We start from the raw sequence: 22,276 nt of genomic DNA, 5'->3' as shown, positions 1-22,276 counted from the left end.
AAGGACTGGGGATGTGGGGATGTAGCTCAGTGGTAGATAGCTCCTGGATTCAATCCCCAGTACTGCAAATAAATAAATGACTCTATAACTTTCATTTGTTTTTCTGATTAGTTTCCTTCTGTTTATGTTCCTAAATCTCCTTCTTAAGAATTAAGATGGGCCTGGGCAGGCACACTGGCTCTGGAGGCTGAGACAGGAGGATCTTGAGTACAAAGCCAGCCTCAGCAAAATCGAGGTGCTAAGCAATCCAGTGAGACCCTGTCTCTACATAAAATATAAAATAGGGCTGGGGATGTAGCTCAGTGGTCCAGTGTCCCCAAGTTCAATCCCTGGTACAAAAAAAAAAAAAAAAAGGAATTTAAGATGGTGTATAAATTCTTAACTTCAGCTGTTTGGAGACCTTCTTCATTGCGTGTTCCCATTCCCATACACATTTTTTTCTTGTGAATCTTTTTCAGTTAATTCATAGGCCTTCAGTCACTGGATCTGAGTTGGTAGAGAAAAAAGTTTTTTTTTTTCCTCCCAACTATTAAAATTACAAATACAAATACCTTCATTCTCAGTGATTAAACTTTTAGGACTTTATCATACAGATTTACACACGTATAAAATCACATATAGGGCTGGGATTGTGGCTCAGTGGTAGAGTACTTGCCTAGCACGTGTGAGGTCCCGGGTTCGAACCTCAGGACCACGTAAAAATAAATAAAATAAAGATATTGTATCCAACTACAACTAAAAAATAAATATTAAAAAATATTTTTAAATCACATATACATAAAGTTATTTACTATAGCATTATTTGTTCCACTAAAAAATCCAAAATAGGCTAAATAGCTATTATAAGCACTCCACTCTCATGACCTCATTTAGAAATAATTACCTTCCAAAGGCCCCAGCACCTAATCAATACCATCACATTAGAGGGTAGGACTTCAACATATTCATTTTGAATGGGATTATGACAGTATTTGTGCCTAGTAAGAATTAGGCGTAGTGATATATGCCTCTGATCCCAGCATCTTGGGAGATTGAGAAAAGAGGACTTCAAGTTTGAGGTCAAGCTGGGCAAATTAGTGAGACTCTGTTTCAAAATAAAAGTAAAAATGGGCTTGGTATGTAGCTCAGTAGTAGAGTGTCCCTGGGTTAAATCCAGAAAGGGAAAAATAAAATACACCAGATTTCTTTTTCCCATGTGAGGATGTAATAAGACAGTCATCTCCAAGGCAGGAAGGAGACCTTCACCATGAACCAAATCTTCCTTGATCTTGGCCTTCCCAGACTCCAGAACTGTGAAAACAAATGTTTAAGCCACACACTTTATAGTGTTTTGTTTTAGCAGCCCCAGTAAACTAAGTCATATTTACCACAAGGCAACCAGTGAATTAAACCAATAGTGGAAATAAAATGCAATACTAAAAATTTCAATTAACCCTTAAGGATGAAGAAAAAAGGAACAAAAAGACCTTTTTTTTTTTTTTGTCAACTCAGTCAGACCCTGTCTCTAAATAAAATGTAAAAAAATGGCTGGGGATATGGCTCACTAGTTAAGTGCCCCTAATGCCAAAAAACCAAACAACCCCTCAAAAAAACTTTAATGCTAAAAATGCTAAAGATTGTCTTAGTCTTCAGTGAGACATAATCTTTGTTTCTGTTTAAAAAAAAATTGCAAGGGAGATGTGACTTAGCAGAAGCAAAGTTAGGAATTTTTACTTGTTGTTGCCCCAAACAAGTTAACTGAGAATTATAGATGCTCACAATAAATGTACATAATGGAGAAGCATGGAGTAGAAGAAGAGAAGTGATGGGTTATCTCTATTCTGTGCTTCCCAGTCAGAGCTAGAGTATTTATTGACCCATGTGGGGCCCCACAGAGTGAAGAGGATCCAGATATACTGGAGCATGTCCAGAAGAGGTGACCAGGATATCAGAAGAGGAAACTACAGATTTTAGTTGGGGGTAACACCTGAAAATATGGAAGGAATTGCTGAGGCAGGAGAGGAGCAGGTAAATGAAAAGCATAAGAATATTCAGGTTTTGAAGAGGTCAGGATAGAGAAGCTGGTTGTATTCTGCATGACCCTGGACAGCAGAACTGGAAAGCTACAGAAGGCAGATTCAGTTCCACGTAAGAAAAAAAAAAAAAAATCCTGTCCTGCCTTATAAAGAGCAAATTGCTTGTAAGTACACACACAGTCTTCATCAGTCATATGAAGGTAGAGAAAGAGAATATTAGAAGAAAGAACATAAGAGGGGGACAAACAGATGAAAATAAAGGAAGAAAAAGAGGCAGAAGTGCAAGAAAGGAAATGAAGAGGAGAGATGGAAGTAGCACTTTTCAGAATACAGTGTGAGTCACTGCAAGTAGAATCTGCCTTGCCTTTTCAAGTCTTCATTAGCCATATCCTGAAATACCAGCAGATGGAGATATTTCTCTGAGAATGGAGAACTTTGCTTCTCTTCAAAAATCAAGTCTTCCTTCTCTGAAAGATGCTAAGAAAGAATTCCAGATGTCTCTGAATTTCCAAAATAAATTGAGGAACATTTAATGTAAATAATAAATATAATTGTTATTATTTTGGTACTGGGGATGGAACCCAGGGGTGCTTAACCACTGAGCCACATCTCTAGCCCTTTTTATATTTTGTTTTGAAGCAGGGTTTTACTAAGTTGCTGAAGCTGGCTTTGAACTCACAATCCTCCTGCCTCAGCCTCCCAGGTAGGTGGGATATCAGGCATGTACCACCAGGTCTGGCAACATTTTATGTAAATTCTACCTGTGATTATTTATGATTTTAATCCAGAATAGGCCATTGTGGATTTTCATCTTTTGGTCACTGCCTGAGTAAGGCTCCCTCCATCCTGCCCTATCCCAGTTATATATGTGTGTATGTGTATGTACATGGTGTGTGTACCTATGTTATGAACCATGGTTAAAACAATTAAACAACATAGGGGTATACTACAACCCCCTTGCCAGCTACCCAATCATTAACACTTCCCCAGATAGAATCTCTATCACTTTAAATTCTTGCCTGTGGTAATTCAGGAAGGTTTTTACCCTCAACAGTTGTATGGTACTCTTTACTTGTCCCCCCAACTCTAAAGCAATCCATCCTGAAGTCTTTCACAGAATATGTCTGTCAAAGGAGTTGATCTGGAACAACTGAGTTTCCCAGACTTCAAGTATACACAAATCATTGGCTGATTCTGATTCAGATTTGATCAAGCTGGAGATTCTACACATCTAACAAAATCCCAGATGATGATGTCTCTATTTCCATGGGCCACATTGAGTAGCAAGACCTTGTATTTATATGTCATGAGTAGTCAAGGCACCTATCTCAAGAATTACATTTGGTTCCTTATGCTATTGTTGTCTTTTTTGTTACTCCTTAACTGTTAATTTTCATTTTTTTTTTGCGTGGGGGTACCATGGATTGAACTCACATCCCCAGCCCTATTTTGCATTTTATTTAGAGACAGGGTCTCACTGAGTTGCTTAGTGCCTCACTGTTGTTGAGGCTGGCTTTGAACTCTCGATCCTCCTTCCCCAGCCTCCCTAGCTGCTGGGATTACAGGTGTGCACTTGTTACTTGAGGATTATATGATGATAAGGTATTGATGTTAATTTTCTGGTTCTCTTGGCTGTATTGTTGTAACTTAGGGCCACCGTGCCCCATTTAACTGTTAATTTTCATTCAGACATCTACAGAGTATCTGATATCTGTGAGCCCTACACTAGTTGATTTCAACTAAGACTATAGACATCTTTTGAGTTCTAGTCCCTGCGATAGGATCCCAGGATTCAAACCTATTCCTTGCCTTGTCATTCATTTCATTACACATTTACTGAGCATATACAGTTTCCGTAAACACTCTTTCAGGAGTGGGTGATACATCAAGAAAAACAAATGTCTCTTTATTGTTTAAAAATTGTTTATTGTTAACTGAAAATAAATTGAGGAAAAGATAAATGGGGAGGCAGAAAAAATATTTAGACAATTAAGTTCCTTTTCCCTTCTTGAACTATATAATTCAAAAACTATTAGATGGAATAGAGCAGAGTAGCCTTCCAATCAAAGAAAGAGCTGACAGCTAAATGCAACATGTTCTTCTTGACAAGGTCTTCTTCTATTGGGACAATTGGTAAAGGAATGGTGTGTGGGGATTATATGATAATAATGTATTGATGTTAATTTTCTGGCTCTGTTGGCTGTCTTGTAACCTAGGGAAGATTCTTGTGTTAACTTTTTACTGCTGTATCAAAATACCTGAAATAATCAACTTGTAAAAAGGAAAGGCTTATTTGGTTCATGGGTTGAGAAGTTTCAGTTCATGACCCATTGGCCCAGTTGCTTTGGGGTCTGGGGAAGCAGCACATCATGGCAGCAAAGCCACTTAGTTCATAGCCAGGAATAGAAAGAGAGTGAGGGGTGGGGGATTTTACTATTTCCTTTGAGAACAGCCTTTCAATAAGGTAAAGACTTCCCATTGGGCCCACCATCTTCCAATGTCATCACGGTTTGGAGAACAAGCCTTAACACACGGGCATTTGGGGGACATTCCAGATTTCAAACTATAGCCGTCCTTGTTCATAGGAAATAACTGTAGTCTTCAGGGGTGAATGGGATAGTAGGTTGACAATTTACTTTAAATGATTAAGAATAGTTCCTTGCACTGTAATTGCAATGTTTCTTTTCCTTTTTAGGGGAAGCAGATACTGGGGACTGAACCCAGTGGTATCCTATCTCTGAGCTACATCCTTAGCTCTTTTCACTTTTTATTTTGAGATAAGTCTAAGTTGTGGAGGTTTGCCTCGAAGTTGTGATCCTCTTGCCTCAATCTCTGGAGTAGCTGGGATTACTGGATGGCATTGTGTACCATCTCGCTCGGCTTTGCAATGTTTCTATAAGCCTATGATTGAGTTATCTGTGAGCCCTACACTAGTTGATTTCAGAAAATGAAAATGTAACAAGTGCTCAGCAAAGGAGTATGCAGGTGTCAAGGTTAATTCAGAAGATCCCGGGTGAGGAGGTGGGGTGAGGTCTCCAGAGGCAGTATTTTGGAGAACAGTGAGGAGTCAACCCTGAACTTCACGGCCCTTAGAGTCCATGCTTAAAGGCCCTGCTTTTACCCTCTCCTACTCTGATAATTCCCATACGGAAAAAATCCGCAAGGACAAACAGACATGTCCATCAGTTAGACACGACCCCCCCACCCCACCCGGTCCCTCAACACCGCCCCTCACACCCGGGTTCTAACCTACCCTAGAAACCTCTGCCTAAATACTCTGGGCTAGCTGGGCCTCTTCCCACGGTCCACCCTAAACAGAGGAAGTCCCAGACCCAGTCAGGCTGAAGCTACAGGGCTTTTCGGCAATTGGGGCTCCAATCCCACCAAACCCCAACCGTGGAGGCCGAGGGCAGGGCAAATCAGGAGCCGTGCCTCAGAGACCCACCAAGGAGGGGGTGTGGCACGGCGTGGGCGGAGGGGGTGGGGTCACGAGTGGGTGGGAATGACGTGCCCGGCGCCTGGGGGCGGAGCCACGCTGCTCACGTGCTCAGGTTGGGGCCTGTGGAGGCCACGCCTCTTCCGTCGCGCTGCACTGGGGCTCCCGCGTGTTAACTAAAGTGTTTGTGCTTCTTTTTCCTCTCTGGGACCTGACTGTGGGACCGGCACGATGGCGGCAGAGATGTTGCCGAGTGCGAGGTGGCTGTACTGTGGGGAGCCGGACGAGAGTCAGAGAGCTGTACTGGGTAAAGTCCTCCCGCCCTGCGTTCTGCTCCCTCCCCAGCTGAGCCAGGACCTCTCCTCTACCTGGCGTTGAGACAGGGCTCCCCGGTCATCCCATTTTTCTTCCGTCACTACCAGCCACCTGCACGAGGACGTACCAGATACCTTTCTTTTCTCAGGACGGTATCGGGACCCTGTCATCCCCTCACTAAGTCTCTCTCCTGCCCCATCTGTCTCTCTCCCTCTCTTTAGGTCTGGACCAGGCCTCTTGCCTCAGCCTCATTGCCCTAATCATGCCTTCCAGCCCCAGCCTCGCCTTTGAGAGTCCCGCCCCCCACCATCCCCTCTTCCCAACTGGACCAGGACTTTTTTCAGTCCCCTTTTAGGTCAGGACCTGTTCTTCCTTGCCCTCCTCATTCTAACTGTCACTCTCAGTGATACTCCAGTTCTTCCCCGCTACACCGTGGGTCCTTTTGCTCCTATCTCATTGTTGGACTGCATTCTTACAGTCCAGTTCTCCAATGGGAAGCTGCAGAATCCAGGCAACATGCGCTTTACCTTGTACAACAGCAACGACTCCACAAATCCCAGGAAGCGGAAACAGCGAATTCTAGTAAGTGCTGCAGTTGCAGTTGCCTTCACTCTGTGGGCTTCAGGAGTCCTTTTTGATATGGACAGGTGTGGGAGGGTAGGAAGGGAGAATAAGGAGAGGAGCAAATGGACCTTTGAAGAATTCCTCTGAGCCCTAGCAGCCTGCGGTATGGGAATGGGCACCATCCTGGTTTATGATATTTGAAGTGTTTCATTCATTTGTTTTTTGATCCTGATGATTCTTTGTAATGGGTGGCAGTTGTGCACATTGCAGGACATTCAGTAGCATCTCTGACCTCCACCCGCCAGATGCTGGTAGCACTGGGTTGAGAACTGTCCATGAGGGATACTCATACAGTAGACAAAGTTCAAGATCTGAGGTGCGGAGAGTGCAGGACATAGTGAACTCAGTAGGAAGAGAGATCTGCTTACAAGAATGCCTTCCTGGGAGAGTGCATTGGAGTTTGAGTCCTGAAAAATGGGGGAAGGTTTAACACTCAAGGTATGGTTTTCCAAATGAAGAGGGTAGCAGGGACAAGTACAGGGAAGCAGGAAAGCTTGGCTGTGACCAGGAAATGAATTGGCCATTTGCACTAGTTCTGAGGGTATATGAAGAGCAGTCATGGAAGAGGTGGGTAAAGAAGATTCAAGAATGGTTTGGACCCGGCTGGGACTGTAGCTCAGTGGTAGAGTGCTTGTTTGCACTGGGTTCGATCCTCAGCACCACATAAATATAAACAAAGGTATAAAAAATATAATAACATTATTAAAAAAAAGAATGGTTTGGAAATTGCCTGCAGAATCACTTTTTCACACACCTGTAAGTGTTGGGAGTTCAGGACCTCTCTGTCAAGTCCTGTGCTGCAAGTCCCCCAAGAACTCTTCAAACCAGTTGGAAACCAGCACTAAGGCCCTCTTGCCTTTTCTTCAGGGATAGCCCAGATTCCAATAGAGATAGTGGGACTGAATCATCTCCTAATGCTAACCCACTGTGGTCTTTCATTCTAAAACTTCTCCAAATGTAGAAAAGAGACCATACTTAATACCTTTCAACATTGGTTGTAAATAGAGTTCCTCTCTCTATGTATTTTAGGCAGCTGAAACAGACAGACTTTCCTATGTTGGAAACAATTTTGGGACTGGAGCCCTTAAATGCAACACTCTGTGCAGGTAATGGTGGGGAGAGGTGCAGCAGGAAAGGTGATGGGGGTGGTGGTGGTACTCTTCTCCATATTTATTTTAGGGGCATTGGGGAAATCTAGGCAGGTGTACCAAGTCCCTACGTTTCTAGACCCCAGGGGTCCTTGTATCATCCTGAGGACATTCCTAGAAAGGAAAAGATGACTTGTATTTGTTGAATTTCCCAAAGACTCCACTTATTTGTTATAACTACTTATTTGTAACGGTCTTATTCTAAAAGCACTCTCCACAAATTTGGAATGTATGTTCTATAGGTTAAAGCTTGCCTGAGGTTTGCCTTGGGACCAAGTATAAGAAAAGGATTTGGTTGTATTGAAGAATCAGGACTGGGAATCATGAGCCCAGGGCATAGGTTTCGTTTCGTTTCGTTTCTTTTCTCTTTCTTTCTTTCTTTTTCTTTTTCTTTCTTCATTGAAGACAGGATCACTTGACACTGAGCCACATCCCCAGCCCTATTTTGTATTTTCTTTACAGATAGGGTCTCATTGAGTTGCCTAGTGCCTCACCATTGCTAGGGCTAGTTTTGAACTTGAAATCCTCCTGCCTCAACCTCCTGAGCTGCTGGGATTACAGGCATGTGCCTGCCACTGCACCCGCTGGGCCCAGGTTTCTGTGCAGCTCAGTCACTGAGCAGCTCTGTACTTCACTGATCCCTCATCTTCTCTGTACAATGAAGATTGCCCACCCTGAAATGTCTGGGGCTGGCATGATACAGTCATGGTCCCTATGATTGTTACCAATAGTGAACCACAAACAAGGCCCTGTCAGAGCTCCCACTGGACCATGGCCTGATAAAAAATAGATGAATTTATTCATCCTTAAAACTGAATACTGCATCATTCACTTAAAGAGATGCTCTGTTTCAGATTGTTCTTCTCCCCATAACTAACAAGCTTTTACTTAATTTTCCACCATAAAAATTATGTGCACAGTAAGTTCTAATGTAATTGTAGATTGTTATACTTCAGAAGGATTTCCCATTACACCAATGAGTCCAGATGTGTTTTTTTTCCCCAGAACTACCTCATGTCCCCTTTCTTCCTTTCCCACACCCTCCTTTTTCCTCTTCATGCAGAGAATTTATTGCTGAAGTAGATTTTTGTTACTCATGAGCAAGTTGTTGCATTTCTCAGGTGTGTTGGGACAGAAAAAAGGTTGAGAGCTTTTAAACAGAAAGAAGGAAGTTGTACCTTTTTACCTTTTTAGTAAAGCATTGTAGCATTATTTTTCTTTATTCAGGCACTTTGTGGGAATTTTGAATAAGACCTCTGGTCAGATGGAAGTATATGATGCTGAATTGTTCAACATGCAGCCACTGTTTTCAGGTAGGTCCCTGGCATGAAAATTCATAATAATGCTGCATAATTTGTGTTGCTGGATGAGTTTTCATTTGATGAAAAGTGCCTATATTGTCTTAATTTGGGGAAATTTCCCCCCCCCTTAATCTGGTAGAAGAAGCTGCATTTCTTCTCTGTCTGGTATTCTTAGAATGCTCAGGGCTAGAGTGAGATTGTCTAAAATGATAAATAGTAGTGTCAGATTTAAGAGGCTACTGTTCCCTAAATCTCAAAACTTGAATTCTTAGTGATGCTGGTAAACTTAGCAAGACCCTGTCTCAAAATTTAAAAAAGACTGGGATGAGGCTCAGTGCCTTTGGGTTTAATCCTCAGAACCCCCCTCAAATATATAGATCTCAGATTTTACATGAAAAAGACTCTTGTGTCTTGATACCCATCTGTAAATTTTCTACGGATTTTGAGGCTCAAAATTAAGAATTCTTTGCTTTGTAAATAACTACATTTAAATCACTCTTCAAATGTTATTCTCAATTCCAGGAGGCACAGAAAATTGTTTATTAATTTGTTGATTAAACACATTTTTGTTTTTGAATGTAAAATGTTTATTAGTACTGGCTAGCACACATACACACACACACACATTCACATACAACCTGACTACTGGTTCCTTCCTGTATGCTTGTCACTGTTCTGAACACCTTCAGTACACTGTCACTTACTTCATAGGTTCTGTTATTCCTTTTCATGTGGTACCGGGGATTGAACTCAAGGACACTCTATCACTGAGCCACATCCCCAGCCCTTGTATTTTATTTAGAGACAGGGTCTCTTTGGGTGGTTTAGTGCCTCACCATTGCTGAGCCTGGCTTTGAACCCTCAATCCTTCTGCGTCAGCCTTCTGAGCCACTGGGATTACAGATGTGCACCACTGCACCTGGTCTGTTTATCCCCCCCCCCCTTTTTTTTTTTTAACCAGTGATGAGTGTGGCACAGAGTTAGCATGACTGGGTAGAGTGCATTGCTGATGTAGCTCAGGCAAGGTCACTCCAGGGCTTGTGCTCTTGTCTACCAGATTAGACTTCCCCTTATTTGAGTTCTTTGTGGAAGGTTAGAGAACATCATATAAGAAATATATACCTCCATGTTTATGTCTGCTGTTAGTTCTTTCACCAGGAGAGAAAACTATGGAAGGAGTTGAGGACTTGGTTTCTAACTTATTTCTGCCTGCATGGTGAACTAATATGGTCAAGTCATTTCATTTGGAGACTCATTTTTCCTTATTTATAAAATGAAGAGTTTGGATCAGATGAGTCCTTCATTTGACTCCCTAATCTCCAGTTCTCTTAACTGTGTACTTAAACTGAATATTCACAGAATACATTCACTTAAGGCTTAGGAAAGTCCTGTAATAAGGAAGGAAATCTGCTGTTTTTTTTTTTTTCTTCTTTTTTGCAGTGCTGGTGATTGAACTCTGGGCTTTGGGTCTTGTGCACACCAGGCAAGTGCTCTACCACTAGCTACATCTCCAGTCCAAGAAATCTGTTTTTCTTAGATTAATTGTAAAACAAATAAATACTGAACACTTAATATCTGCAGGCCTTACAGAGCTTGACCTGGCAGCATGTGCCTGTAGTCCTTGCTACCTGGGAGGCTGAGGCAGGAGGATTACTTGAGCCCAGTTCAAGACCACCCTGGGTAATATAGCAAGACTCCCTCTCTTGTGTTTTGTGTTTCCACAGATGAGTCCGCCGAGAGTCAGCTCACACTAGAGAGCCAGAACAAAACTTTCAGAGATAAGGTGAGTGTGAATTGGAACTTGGGTTAAGAATTTGCCCATAAAAAATTAAGATGTGGGGGCTTAACCAAGTTCCTTGTAGGCATGTGTTTCTCCATCAGTACAATGAGTTTATTGAACTCTGTTCTCCCTGGCTGCTCCCAGCTTATGAAGTCTGTGGTTCTCAGGAGAGTTCCTACTTATGGAGGCCTGCCCCTATCTGGGGCAGCTGAATGCAGCTCTGAGCCAGTGTTTGGAACCTATGCTCTGGTATCCCCACACCCTAAAATACTTGTTTTTAGATTAGTTCAAGTTTCAGAAAATATTGATTGTACCTGGAAACCTTCGTATTAAAAAAAACTAGACAGGGGCCTGGGGCTATAGCTCGGTGGTAGAGCGCCTGCCTCGCATGTGTGAGGCAGTGGGTTCGATCCTCAGCACCACATAAAAATAAAGATACTGTATGTTTATCTGCAACTAAAAAAATATTTTTAAAAAAAACTAGACAGCATTTTTCAATATAGAAAGTTCCTATAAAAGTCATTTCACTTCAGGATAGCAAATTGATTGGATCTTCAGTGCTGCCTGAAGAATTATATTGAAGTGGAGGTGTGTGGCTACTGTGGCTCAGGGGAAAGAGTGAGAAGTCTGTTAGCAATGTCTATTGTAGATATAGAATGGGACGATGATAAGCTGTGTGCCACAGATTTACCAACCATAATTCTAGTCAAGTCATTTTATTTTACTGATGGAAAAACTGTTAATTTGTAAATAGCCTTTATATCTTATAAAATAAGATGTTTTCAGTCTGGCAATATCACTTAATGTATGCAATAGACCCATGAGGGAGGTAGTTATGATAGGAATGATAGCTTGACTTACAGATGAGGTGATGATAGCTCAGGAGCTTAGAGTTCCTTTGTTGTCCCACAGATAGATGTAGCAGTGCCCATCTGCCCTGTCCCTAGTAACCAGGTTTGTTTCCTGCACAGATGGATTCTTGCATTGAAGCCTTTGGTACCACCAAACAGAAACGAGCTCTGAACTCCAGGAGAATGAACAAAGTTGGCAGTGAATCATTGAATCTTGCAGTATCTAAAGCTGCAGAGAATATCATTGATAAAAAGGGTGTGGATGGTAAGCAGCTGGAACTTGGGTTAAGAATTTGCCCAAAAAGACAGCTTTCTCTTGAGATCTTCTAACTGCTTTACAGATGGCAATAGTAGGAGTTAAGGCTGCGTTCTTTACTGCTGCTTGCTGAGGGACAGGTTCTGAGAGCAGCAAGAAACATCTGATGTGTTGCTGCCCTGGGTGGCTTAACAGTCAAGTGGAGGAGGCAGGCATGGGAATGGCATACCCAAGTCCATCTTTAGTGCAAAGAATAGTCTGCAGGGCACAGAGAAAGGAGAAGGCTTCCTTTGTGAGTCTCACCATTTGTGAGTCTAAGGAGCTTTGGTTAAAAAGGCTGATAAGAACATTAGAGAAAGTTTAGTAAGAATGGAATTCTAGAAATTTTAAGAAAATCTTTCCAGGTTTGGTGACTTACATAATATCTTCCTATTTTTCTTTTTAGTACTTTTATAATTTCTTTGTTATTTTTGGCATATGATACAGATTTTTATTTTATATTTCTTAAGTGGTTAGCCATTTGTCCCCCAACTCCATCCTTGGGTAATTTAAAAAGGACATCCTTACCATTTTATTGCATGTTAGATACTTAGTTGTGTTCTGTTTTTTCTTCCCATGGTTTATTCCTGTAGCAGCATAAGGCTTTTTCTTTAAATCTTAGTAGCCTTCTCATTAGATTTCGTCTCATAGGGCAAATTTGTCCTTCTTTTTTTTTTTTAATGTATTTGCTGTCATAGTATGCTTTTTCTTCCAGGTGATTCATTCATTCATTCATTCATTTTTTAAAATCTTTACATAACTTTACAATGATTATTTCCTCAAGGAAGCCAGAATGTTTCACATTCCTTGCTTCATCCATTCTATATCCCTTTTTGTTATTGTTGTTCCTTTTAGTTATATGTGACAGTAGAATGTATTTTGGCAAATTATACATATGTAGAGTATTATTTATTCGAATTAGGATTCAAGTGGCTATACTTGATGTGGCTGGTCATGTATTCATTGATTCATTAACACCGGAAAATTCCCCTCATAAAAAATGCCTGGGGTAATAACAGCAAATCCCTGCCCCTGGGAGCTTCACTTGCAGCATCTCATCGAACAGAGCCTAAAGTCAAGCTGCCAGCATCTTCCATAGCTGTTCACGCCATCCCGCTGAGAAGGGAAGCTGAGAAACAGAAAGGCAGTTTGGCACAGACAGCGGGCAAAAAACTCTCACTGACTATTTTGCTATTTTGTTTTTGTTAGGTTTTGATTTTTGAATGTGTATTGATTGACAAATGATGGACATTTGTGCATTTGTACACATACATATTGTTTTTTGTTGTATTTTTTAGCTTTTAACATTTCCTTAAGGTAACTTTCTTTTCATGCTCTCTCTCTTTTTTCATTTGGAAGGTTAGGTCTTTGATTAATATACGTCGCATTGACTTTCTGTTGACCCTTTCACAACTCTGTTTTCTTCTGTTTCTACTTCTCTCTTTTTTTTCTTGCCAACAGCCAGGCTCTACTGCTGTCTCTTTCTCTTTCTTTAACTCTTTACTCCTATTTTTTTATTATTGTTTTTTGTTCTTCCTCCCTTAAGAACACATCCTACCGCCTCTGCATATACCCCATATATGCAACTCTTGAACCTATAAACCCTTTTATATCACTCTGTTTCTTCTTCTTTCCCAGATAATCTTAAGAATTATTTTCAGAAATCCAATTGGGATTAATAAGAAGAGAATCAACATCTTTACAATGTTGTGTTTTCCTTTCTAGGACATCTCTATTTCTGTTGATATGTATATTCTGATTTTTCATTTTCACTCAAAATGTGTAGTGAGATTTTTTGGAAGTTAAGCTATTAAAGGCCATTTTGAATACCTCTCACTTTTTAATTTTTTTATTTTTGGGGTGCTGGGATCAAACCCAGGACTTTATACGTATCAGGTAAGTGCTTTACCACCATGCTGCATTTCCAGCTTTGTCTCTCACTTTGAGTTTCTCTCATGTTGTGTTATATATGTTCACTAGCAGGCCTGTCTGCCAACTCAGGTTACTGGAGGGAAACTGCTGTATTCCCCTCTCCTGTGCCTGGGAGTCCTGCAGCAGTTGGCCTGATGGTAGGACATGTTGGCAAAAGCATTTAGATTTCGGATATCTGGACCATTTGTGGTCTCAGCTGCACAGATTGCAAAGAATGTTGGGGACCAGAAGCTGAACAGGGTGATACTAACACTAATTTTACCTTTACTTTAAAGCTCTGGTCAGTGATGCCATCCAGGATGACTCGCAAGACGACTCCCTCTACCTTCCTCCTTGCTATGCTGATGCAGCCAAACCTGAAGATGTGTATAAATTTGAAGACAGTATCCTTCTTGTGGTAGAAAAGCTGCCTTATTTTATAAGTTGTAATATTTGTACGCATTGGCACAGCCAGGCTGTCTGAAGGTCCTTGGTCCTATGATCTTCACAGAAGCAACAGACCTTTGCCCTTGGTACCAGTGCTGTCACCAGGAGGTCAGGTAGAATTCCTCACCAGCTGAGGGAGCCACCCCTGGGACTCAAACCCATTCCTAAGCAACATGCCAAAGGCTACTCCTCAACCAACAGGGGTCACTCTCCACGAATAATCAAAATATGACTTTTTGAGTTGGCCAATGTCTGAAGTCTAGGGCAGACCAGTTTTGTGAAAAGGTTTGGAGTGTAGAATTTTACTACTTGATGGGTCTAGTTAGATGGGAATGCTGGCCCTGGCACTGTGATAGGGGAGAGAAGGCAAAGAAGCCCAAGCAGGAAATGAGCGCTGGGCTGGAGCCTAACAACAGGGTCTGAAGTTGCCCTGTATGAGCCTCTTCCCCTCTGTGAGCCTTAGCTTTCCCATATGCGAAATGAAGCCTCTATGTGGTAATTTTTCTGGCTGAATGTTTCCATTTTGGTCAGATTGTGTTCTTGACCTGCACCTAGTTCTTTCTTCTGCAGAGTATGAAGCTCTTAAGAGCCCATCTGAAGCTTTCAGTAAGATCACATCAAAAGAAATACTGAAGATAATTGAAGAGAACAGGTACTTTCACTTGGGCAGATGGGCAGTGATATTGGGAAATAGGGAGTCAGATGTGAAGCAAGACCTTAGGGTGCCAGTCAGTGAGAAGGTATCTGCTAGCCCTCGAACATGAATAAATCTGTTTTCTAGACCCTGGGCCTCTCGGAGCTGTGGGTGGATTCAAGGGAGGGCATTGGCACCTGTAGCTGGGCAGAGGGTGGCGAACTGTAGTCTAGGGCTGGGACCAGAGCTAGTTCTTGTCCCCCAGTGTTATGCTGATGCTGATTGTCATTGGCAGCACCCAAATGCCTGTCTGGGAATGGGTGCTGGCTGAAGGGATGGCTTCTCTATGACAGTATGCTGGGCAAGCTTTTCTAAAGTTCAGTTTGTGTACTTTAAATAATTCAGAGATTATTTCCTCCTCTCCCCTTTTACCATTAAAATAACTTTTTTGTTTTTAAATGATGATGGTGACATTATTTTGCTTCTGAGTTTTTTCTTTTGATAATGTTATTTTGAGCAAATAAATTGCTAAAATGTTTTCAATCCTAGATTGGGTCTCCCAATTTTTGTCTTGAAAATTTACTGGTCAGTGATATCCAAAGCCTTGGAAAATGCTTTTCTTTTTTGGCTACAAAGGTACATTTCTGGAAAGAGCTCTTTACTGCTTCTTAGTTGTCTTAATGTGATCATGATTTGGGATAGGCACAGGAATAAACATGGGGCTGAGAGTCTGAGAACTGAGACCCTGAGCACTGCCCTGTCTAACTGTGTGCTCTTACTGCCTGAGCCTCAGTTTTCTTGTCTGTAAAATGATGCTGCTACATGGTGAACTTGAAGAGCTTTTTTATCTCCAAGTCCAGGATCCTGATGGTAGTAGTACAGTACATAAAAATAACAATTAATAGGGATCGGGCTCTAGCTTTGTGCCAGACACTCTTCTAGATTTCTAGGTACTTTATTTGCAGTGTTTTATTTTGTTTTTGTGGTACTAAAGATTGAATCTAGGGGCACTTTACCACTAAGTTATGTCCCAGCCCTTATTATTTTTTATTTTGAGACAGGGTCTCACTAAATTGCCCAGGCTGACCTTGAACTTGTGATTCTCTTGCATTAACCACTTGAGTTACTATGCCTGGCTAACGGTGTCTTTTTTTTTTTTTTATTAATTGATCCCAGGGGCTACATCCCCAGTCCTTTTTATTTTTTATTTTGAGACAAGGTCTCACTAAGTTGCAGAGACTGGCTTTTAACTTGTGATCTTCCTGCCTTAGCCTCCTAGTTGCTGGGATTACAGGCATGTGCCACTACATCCAGCTTGCAGTGTCTTTTTTTTGGGGGGGTCGGGGGGTACTGGGGATTGAATTCAGGGACACTTGATCACTGAGCCACATACCCAGTATTTTAGTTAGAGACAGGGTCTCACTGAGTTGCTTAGCTCCTCGCCATTGCTGAAGCTGGCTTTGAACTCACAATCTTCCTGCCTCAGCCTCCTGAGCTGCTGGGATTATAGGCGTGTGCCACCACACCTGGCTGCAGTGTCTTTTAACACAGAAAGAGTCCCTAGGGAGACAGATGCTATCAATGGCTTCCGTTTATAGATGAAGCCAGGACATAGAGATGTAAAGGAACTTGCCTGAGCAGATTTCAGAGAGGGGACTCAAACCCAGACAATCTGACTCTAGAACCTATGCTTCTTACTACTAATCCAGAGGTATAAACTGGCCCATATGCCATGTCTGACCTGCTGCCTATGAATAAGTAAAAGTGTAAGTTAATGTTTTATTGCAACACAGCCCTATTTACTCTTATAAGTATTATTTCTGGATGCTTTTGCACCATGACATGGAGTTGAGTGGTTGCAACAGAGACCGTATGGCCCACAAAGCCTAAAATATTTACTATCTGGCCCTTTACAGTGTCCCCGTGTTCCACCCCTCCACTCCCTTAACCACAAACCTCCTGCTATGAGGATTTTGAATATGGTGGGCCTTCAGATGCCTTCAGTGTGTATGGCCTTCAGTTCTCATAGTGAGGGATGGTTCCTGACAGAGTCTGTCTTACTCTGACACATTTGTCCCTTTTTCTCCCTATTTTAGCCACTGCTCCACTGTTATAGAAGCGTTGAAGTCTTTGCCATCAAATGAAGAGAACCGAGATCACCAGGCCCGATGCATATGGTTTCTAGACACCCTCATCAAATTTAGAGCCCAGAAAGTGATAAAGCGGAAAAGTAAGTCCATGATAGACATTTTATTTTAGTTATTTCTGGTCCATTATTTGTCTGTAGATCTCAGATCAGTTCTAAAAGGGAAGAAGATACATACATCTGTCCACGTCCTAATTTTTAACTGCAACAGTACCATTCCTTGTGTTGTTAGCACGCTAGAGGACTTGCCGGCCTCACTCTTCTCTCTGGACCTCCTTACCTGGAGATTGCATGATGGCTTGGGGGCCTTCCAGAGCTAACATTCACTACAATTCTGCATTATGCAAAGTGGAGTATCCAGGTCAAAGTGAATGCACATGTTAAGAGACTATTAGAACAGAAGGGAGAGAAAAGTTTGGCTTTGCTTGTTAGGTTTGTGTTATGTTTATTTATTTGAAATAGGAAAGGAGAGAGTTTTCTAACGGTAATCCCACTGTCACCTGTAGCCAGGACCATATGTGGCAATGTTGGAAATGCTGATGGAGACGTTGGTGGTTTTCTGCACAGTTGTAGTCAGTCATTGTTACTGAGATTGAGTACCCAAGGTTTTGTATTAATGTTTTCAGTATTTATTTAGTTCTTTTTTTTTTTAGTTGTCAATGGACCTTTATTTTATTTATTTATATGGGTACTGAGAATCAAACCCAGGGCCTCACATATACTTAGGCAAGCTCTTTACCACTGAGCCACAACCCCAGCCCTATTTAGTTCTTTTATTATTTATTTATTTATTTATTTTTGTAGCTGTAGATGGACAGAATGCCTTTATTTTATTTGTTTATTTTTATGTGGTGCTAAGGATTGAATCCAGTGCTTCACACAAACTAGGCAAGTGCTTTGCCACTGAGCCACAGCCCCCTGTTTAGTTCTTATTTGCACGTTCAAATCTCTCTTCTTCCCTCTCTCCCTGGGATTTCTCCAAAATCTATTTAGTTTCCTTTATTTCTGTTTTTAAGAATTTAACCTTTATTTTTATTTTTTTAAAATATTTTATTTTTATTGTTGTAGTTGGACACAATACCTATTTTTTTATCAGTTTATTTTTATGTGGTGCTGAGGATCGAACAGGGCCTCATACGTGCTAGGTGAGCACTCTACCACTGAGCCACAACCCCAGTCCCTAACCTTTATTTTTTAATTTATTTGTTTTTTTATGTGGTGGTGCTGAGGGTTGAACCCAGTGCCTCACAAGTGCTCTACCACGGAGCTACAACCCCAGCCCTCTATTATTGTTTTCTAATGTCTTATTTATTCTGCATCGTGAGGCCTCATTGGAGTGATTGATCTGTCTGGTCGTGACCCCATCATACACATCTCTTGTGTGTATCTGATCTGCAGGCTAAAGCATATCTGAGCATATTTTCCTTATATTGTCCATTTCATTCCATCTCTTTTTTTTTTTTTTTTTTTGGTATTGTGGATTGAAACAAGGGTACTCTACCCTGAGCTATATCCTCAGCCCTTTTTATTTTATTTTGAGACAGGGTCTCACTAAGCTGCTGAGACTGACCTCAAACTTGTCATCCCCCTGTTTCAGCTTTCTGCGTTGCTGGGATTACAGGTGTGCACCACTGTGCCTGGCTCATATTTTATTTTAAAGTGACTGTTCTGAATCTTGGGCTCCTGCTTTTCTTAACATATGGTTCTTTCTGTCATAGTGGCCCAGCTGTTCACCTCTTCTCCCAGCCCACAAATGAGGCATGGCCTGTGTTTTTTTCATGAAAATGATTAAATACAACTTTGTGTTATAGGTGCCCTAGGACCTGGAATTCCCCACATCATCAATACCAAACTGCTGAAGCACTTTACCTGCTTGACTTACAACAATGGCAGGTCAGGAAAGTTGATTTTGGGGATTTTTGCCTGTGAAGAAGAAAGCAGGTGGGGTATGTGAGTGAGGAGTAGGGGCTTGGGTTCAAGCCAAGTTCATAAAGATGCAGTGCTAAGAGATTGCTGCCATTTGGTGGGTTTCTGGTATCAATTAAGTTGAGGACATGTGTGTGTGTGTGTGTGTGTGTGTGTGTGTGTGTGTATCTCCCCTATGGAAAAGTTCACTTTATTTTTCATGAATATTTTCTCTCTCTCTTTTTTTTCCCCGTGTAGTGCTGGGGATTGAAGGGCCTTGCACAAACTAGGCAGGTACTCTACTACTGAGCTACATCTGCAGCCCTTTTTGTTTTAAGATAGGATCTCACTGAGTTGTCAAGGCTGTGATCCTTCTGCCTGAGTAGCTGGGATTACAAGCATGTGCTGCTGTGAATACCTTTTATAGATATTAGCCAGGTGTGGTGGCGAATGCCTGTAATCCCAGAGGTTTGGGAGGCTGAGGCAGGAGGATCATAAGTTCAAAACCGGCCTCAGCAACAGCAAGGTGCTTAGCAACTCAGTGAGACACTGTCTCTAAATAAAATACAAAATAAGGCTGGGGATGTGGCTCAGTGGTCGAGTGCCCCTGAGTTAAATCTGCAGTCTACACACACACACACACACACACAAGGCTGCAGAGCTGGGCATGGTGTTGCACCTATAATCCCAGCAGCTTGGGAGACTGAAGTAGGAGAGTCACAAGTTTAAAGCCAGCCTCAGCAACCTAGCAAGACCTTGTCTCAAAACAAAACAAAAGGGGTGGAGGATATGGTTTATTGGTTAAGTGCCCCTGGGTTTAATCCCCGGTACCCCAAAAAGAAAAAAAAAATGGCTGTGGAATGCCCTGCAATAGAGACTTACTTTACACACTTCCATCAAGGAGCCCTTCCTGATGTCCCACAGAACTAGTGCTGTAGAAAAGGGCAAGCCACACTGAGGACTCTGGGGAAGGAAGCCCATGCAGCATCCCTGGGTTTCCTTCAGCCGTTTGTGTAGTGTTTCCTGCTCCTGAGTGGGCTTGGAAGAAGCAACAGCAACTGAGTTTGGGGTGATTATTATCCTAGCAGCCCTTCTGAGCAGGCAGGGACAGACTTGGAGGGCCCTCACCAGTATGAGACGCTAGCACCCCCGGGGTGCAGGCGCAGCTTTCTCTCTCCTGCTCAGGAGGATGCCCTGGGTTTGACTCTCTGCTTGCTGTGAAGCTCTGGCACTTTGGAAGAAAGAAGAAAGATTGATCCAGTTCCTCCTTTCCCCAGGTTGGGAAGGCATTGAATGCTAAGGATGTTCAGATGTTCTTATTTTGCTTTTGGAATTTAATTTTGTTTCTCCTTTCCTGCCACTGATTTTACAGTTTACGGAACTTCATTTCAAATTCTATGAAGGCGAAGATCACTGCATATGTGATCATACTTGCTTTGCACATAAATGACTTCCAGATTGACCTGACACTGTTACAGAGAGACTTGAAACTCAGTGAAAAAAGGTGAGCACAGCATTTTGAATAAAAAGCTCCTTCTAGGATACTTTGGTATGTCTCTACACCAACATCAAGGGGCAACATCAAGGAACCTGGGGTATTTCATATGGGAAGAACTTGGGACCAGAGGATGGTTTTCACCTAGACATTTTGAGTGCCTGTGTTGGCACAGTTTTAAATTCCTTCATGCTGTCTCATTAATTTCCCTAAAAAACAATTGAAGAATCTGCAGTCCAGAGCAGTGACTTCCTCGGGTTCTTCACACCTGTGTCTTGGGCTTCTTCACACCTGAGTCTTGCCATAGCGTCCTGTTTCTGGATTACCAGGCAGCCTCCATTCTCTGAATTCCTGTCACTGGAAGGAGGAATTCTTATGGTTCTGAGTTGTACATCCAGGGGTGGAAGTTTCAGAGAACCCACCTTCATCTTAGCAAGCAGAGCTTTCTCAGAGTTGATGGAAGGTCTTCAAGGGAAGGTGAAGCCACTGGTTGGCATGGACACCATATTTAAGCTTCTCTGACTAGATGGGAGTAGGGATGATCTTTCAGGCTCCTTCTAGCCTTGCTAGAGTAGATTCCAACAATAGAGGGCAGAGCTTTCCAGGATCCTTTTTTGGTGATCGAGGGGCATTTGACATCAAGGCTCCAGATGGTATTCTAAGCCTGTGATGACACCTCTGTCTACACTTGTCCAGCAGACCATGGAAGGTATTCTGAGGGCTTTCCAAAAATAGCATTGGCACATGCAATGAGGTAGAGAAATAAAACTAGTAGAACTAGGAGTCTGTCAGTTCTAGCAAGTGCTCAGACCTGGTTGCTTTTGTACTTTGGTTATAGGTGGTAAAGACAGTTATTAATAGGGATCTAGAGACCTAGTTTTCCATCACCTGTATGACTGTTTTCTGATGACAACACATTAAAATGAAATTTTCTGATAACTTCGGGGGTGGGGCATCTTGTCTACCTGCTTGGGGCTTGGCCACTTTTGGGATTCTGTCTTTATGGCCTGGAGCATGAATGTGCTACTCCCTCCTGCCAAGCTGTCCTGAACAACCACATTGAGAGCTCTCTCTCCATTTTTCTGCTTGTTTCTTCCTTAGGATGATTGAGATAGCCAAAGCTATGAGGTTGAAGATCTCTAAAAGAAAGGTGTCTCTGGCAGCTGACCAGGAAGAGGATCACAAGCTGGGCACTCTGTCCATCCCACTGCCCCAGGTCTCGGACTACCAGTCAAAACGGAGGAGGGTTACCTAGATGTGTGCCTTCTAGACAGCATTTTTGGCCACATCATAGCCACTGCTTCTGTTCACTTCCAGTTTTATTTTTAGGAAGAGGAAAAAAGAAGCCTTGTTTTGGCATGGGATGAAGTCAGCATCCTGGTCATGCCTGGCTTATGCAGAAATATAAAGTGGTGGCTAGATTGGACTCAAATTCCCTCTGGTGTTGCTGTGATGGTGTGTTTCTCATGTTGGTTTACCTTTGTGGGGATTTGAAGGGTGGCATCTAGAAAGTTGGAATCAAAAGATTTTACCAGGCTAAACCCTGAACCAAATCTAATGGATGGAGGTTGATAAAGAATCTGGAGGGGCCAGAGGAGGAGGTGAAGAGGGGAATCCAGCACAGCGGTGACTGAAGTAGAGGCTTCCAGCTTTATCCAGAGAAAACTGTGGGTTGTTAGTGCGGTTGGGTTGCCAGACAGGCTGATTTATAGCCTGCTGTTATAAGGTGGAGCCTAATCAAGAAGTGATAACCCAGGGCTGGGGTTGTGGCTCAGAGGTAGAGCACTCACCTAGCATGTGTGAGGCACTGGGTTCAATCCTCAGCACCACATAAAGTAAAATAAAGACATTGTGTCCACCTATAACTAAAAAAAAAAAAAAAAAGTGATGACCCCAGTTTTTCTGTCTGGCTAAGGCCACAGTGGAGTGGAGGGTAAAACACTCACAGACCACCTGGCACCTCCATCTGCTCC

The 22,276-nt window shown here is 42.2% G+C and overlaps 1 protein-coding gene across 1 annotated transcript; it reads left to right on the top strand.

The window, feature by feature from the left end:
- The first annotated feature begins 5,567 nt into the window (after window positions 1-5,567).
- Polr1e (RNA polymerase I subunit E) lies at window positions 5,568-21,735 on the top strand. Its single transcript, XM_015492310.2, has 12 exons — window positions 5,568-5,758; window positions 6,245-6,348; window positions 7,420-7,496; window positions 8,766-8,851; window positions 10,564-10,622; window positions 11,591-11,735; window positions 13,973-14,080; window positions 14,679-14,775; window positions 16,854-16,987; window positions 18,715-18,796; window positions 20,181-20,312; window positions 21,405-21,735. Exons 1-12 carry the CDS (start codon window positions 5,683-5,685, stop codon window positions 21,556-21,558), a joined length of 1,254 nt encoding a protein of 417 aa, XP_015347796.1. The 5' UTR covers window positions 5,568-5,682; the 3' UTR covers window positions 21,559-21,735.
- The last annotated feature ends 541 nt before the right edge of the window (window positions 21,736-22,276 follow it).

This window comes from Marmota marmota, unplaced genomic scaffold, assembly GCF_001458135.2.
Source record: "Marmota marmota marmota unplaced genomic scaffold, marMar, whole genome shotgun sequence".
Lineage (NCBI taxonomy): Eukaryota > Metazoa > Chordata > Mammalia > Rodentia > Sciuridae > Marmota > Marmota marmota.
The sequence above is the reverse complement of the archived record's forward strand: the minus strand, read 5'-3'. Positions and strand labels throughout refer to the sequence as shown.

What these genes read in the sequence shown, in the direction of transcription:
- Polr1e (XM_015492310.2), top strand. Translation starts at nt 5,683, where the DNA reads ATGGCGGCAGAGATGTTGCCGAGTGCGAGGTGGCTGTACTGTGGGGAG. An exon ending in ACAAAACTTTCAGAGATAAG is followed by an intron (nt 10,623 to 11,590) that starts GTGAGTGTGAAT and finishes TTTCCTGCACAG; the next exon opens with ATGGATTCTTGCATTGAAGC. An exon ending in GAAAGTGATAAAGCGGAAAA is followed by an intron (nt 16,988 to 18,714) that starts GTAAGTCCATGA and finishes TTTGTGTTATAG; the next exon opens with GTGCCCTAGGACCTGGAATT.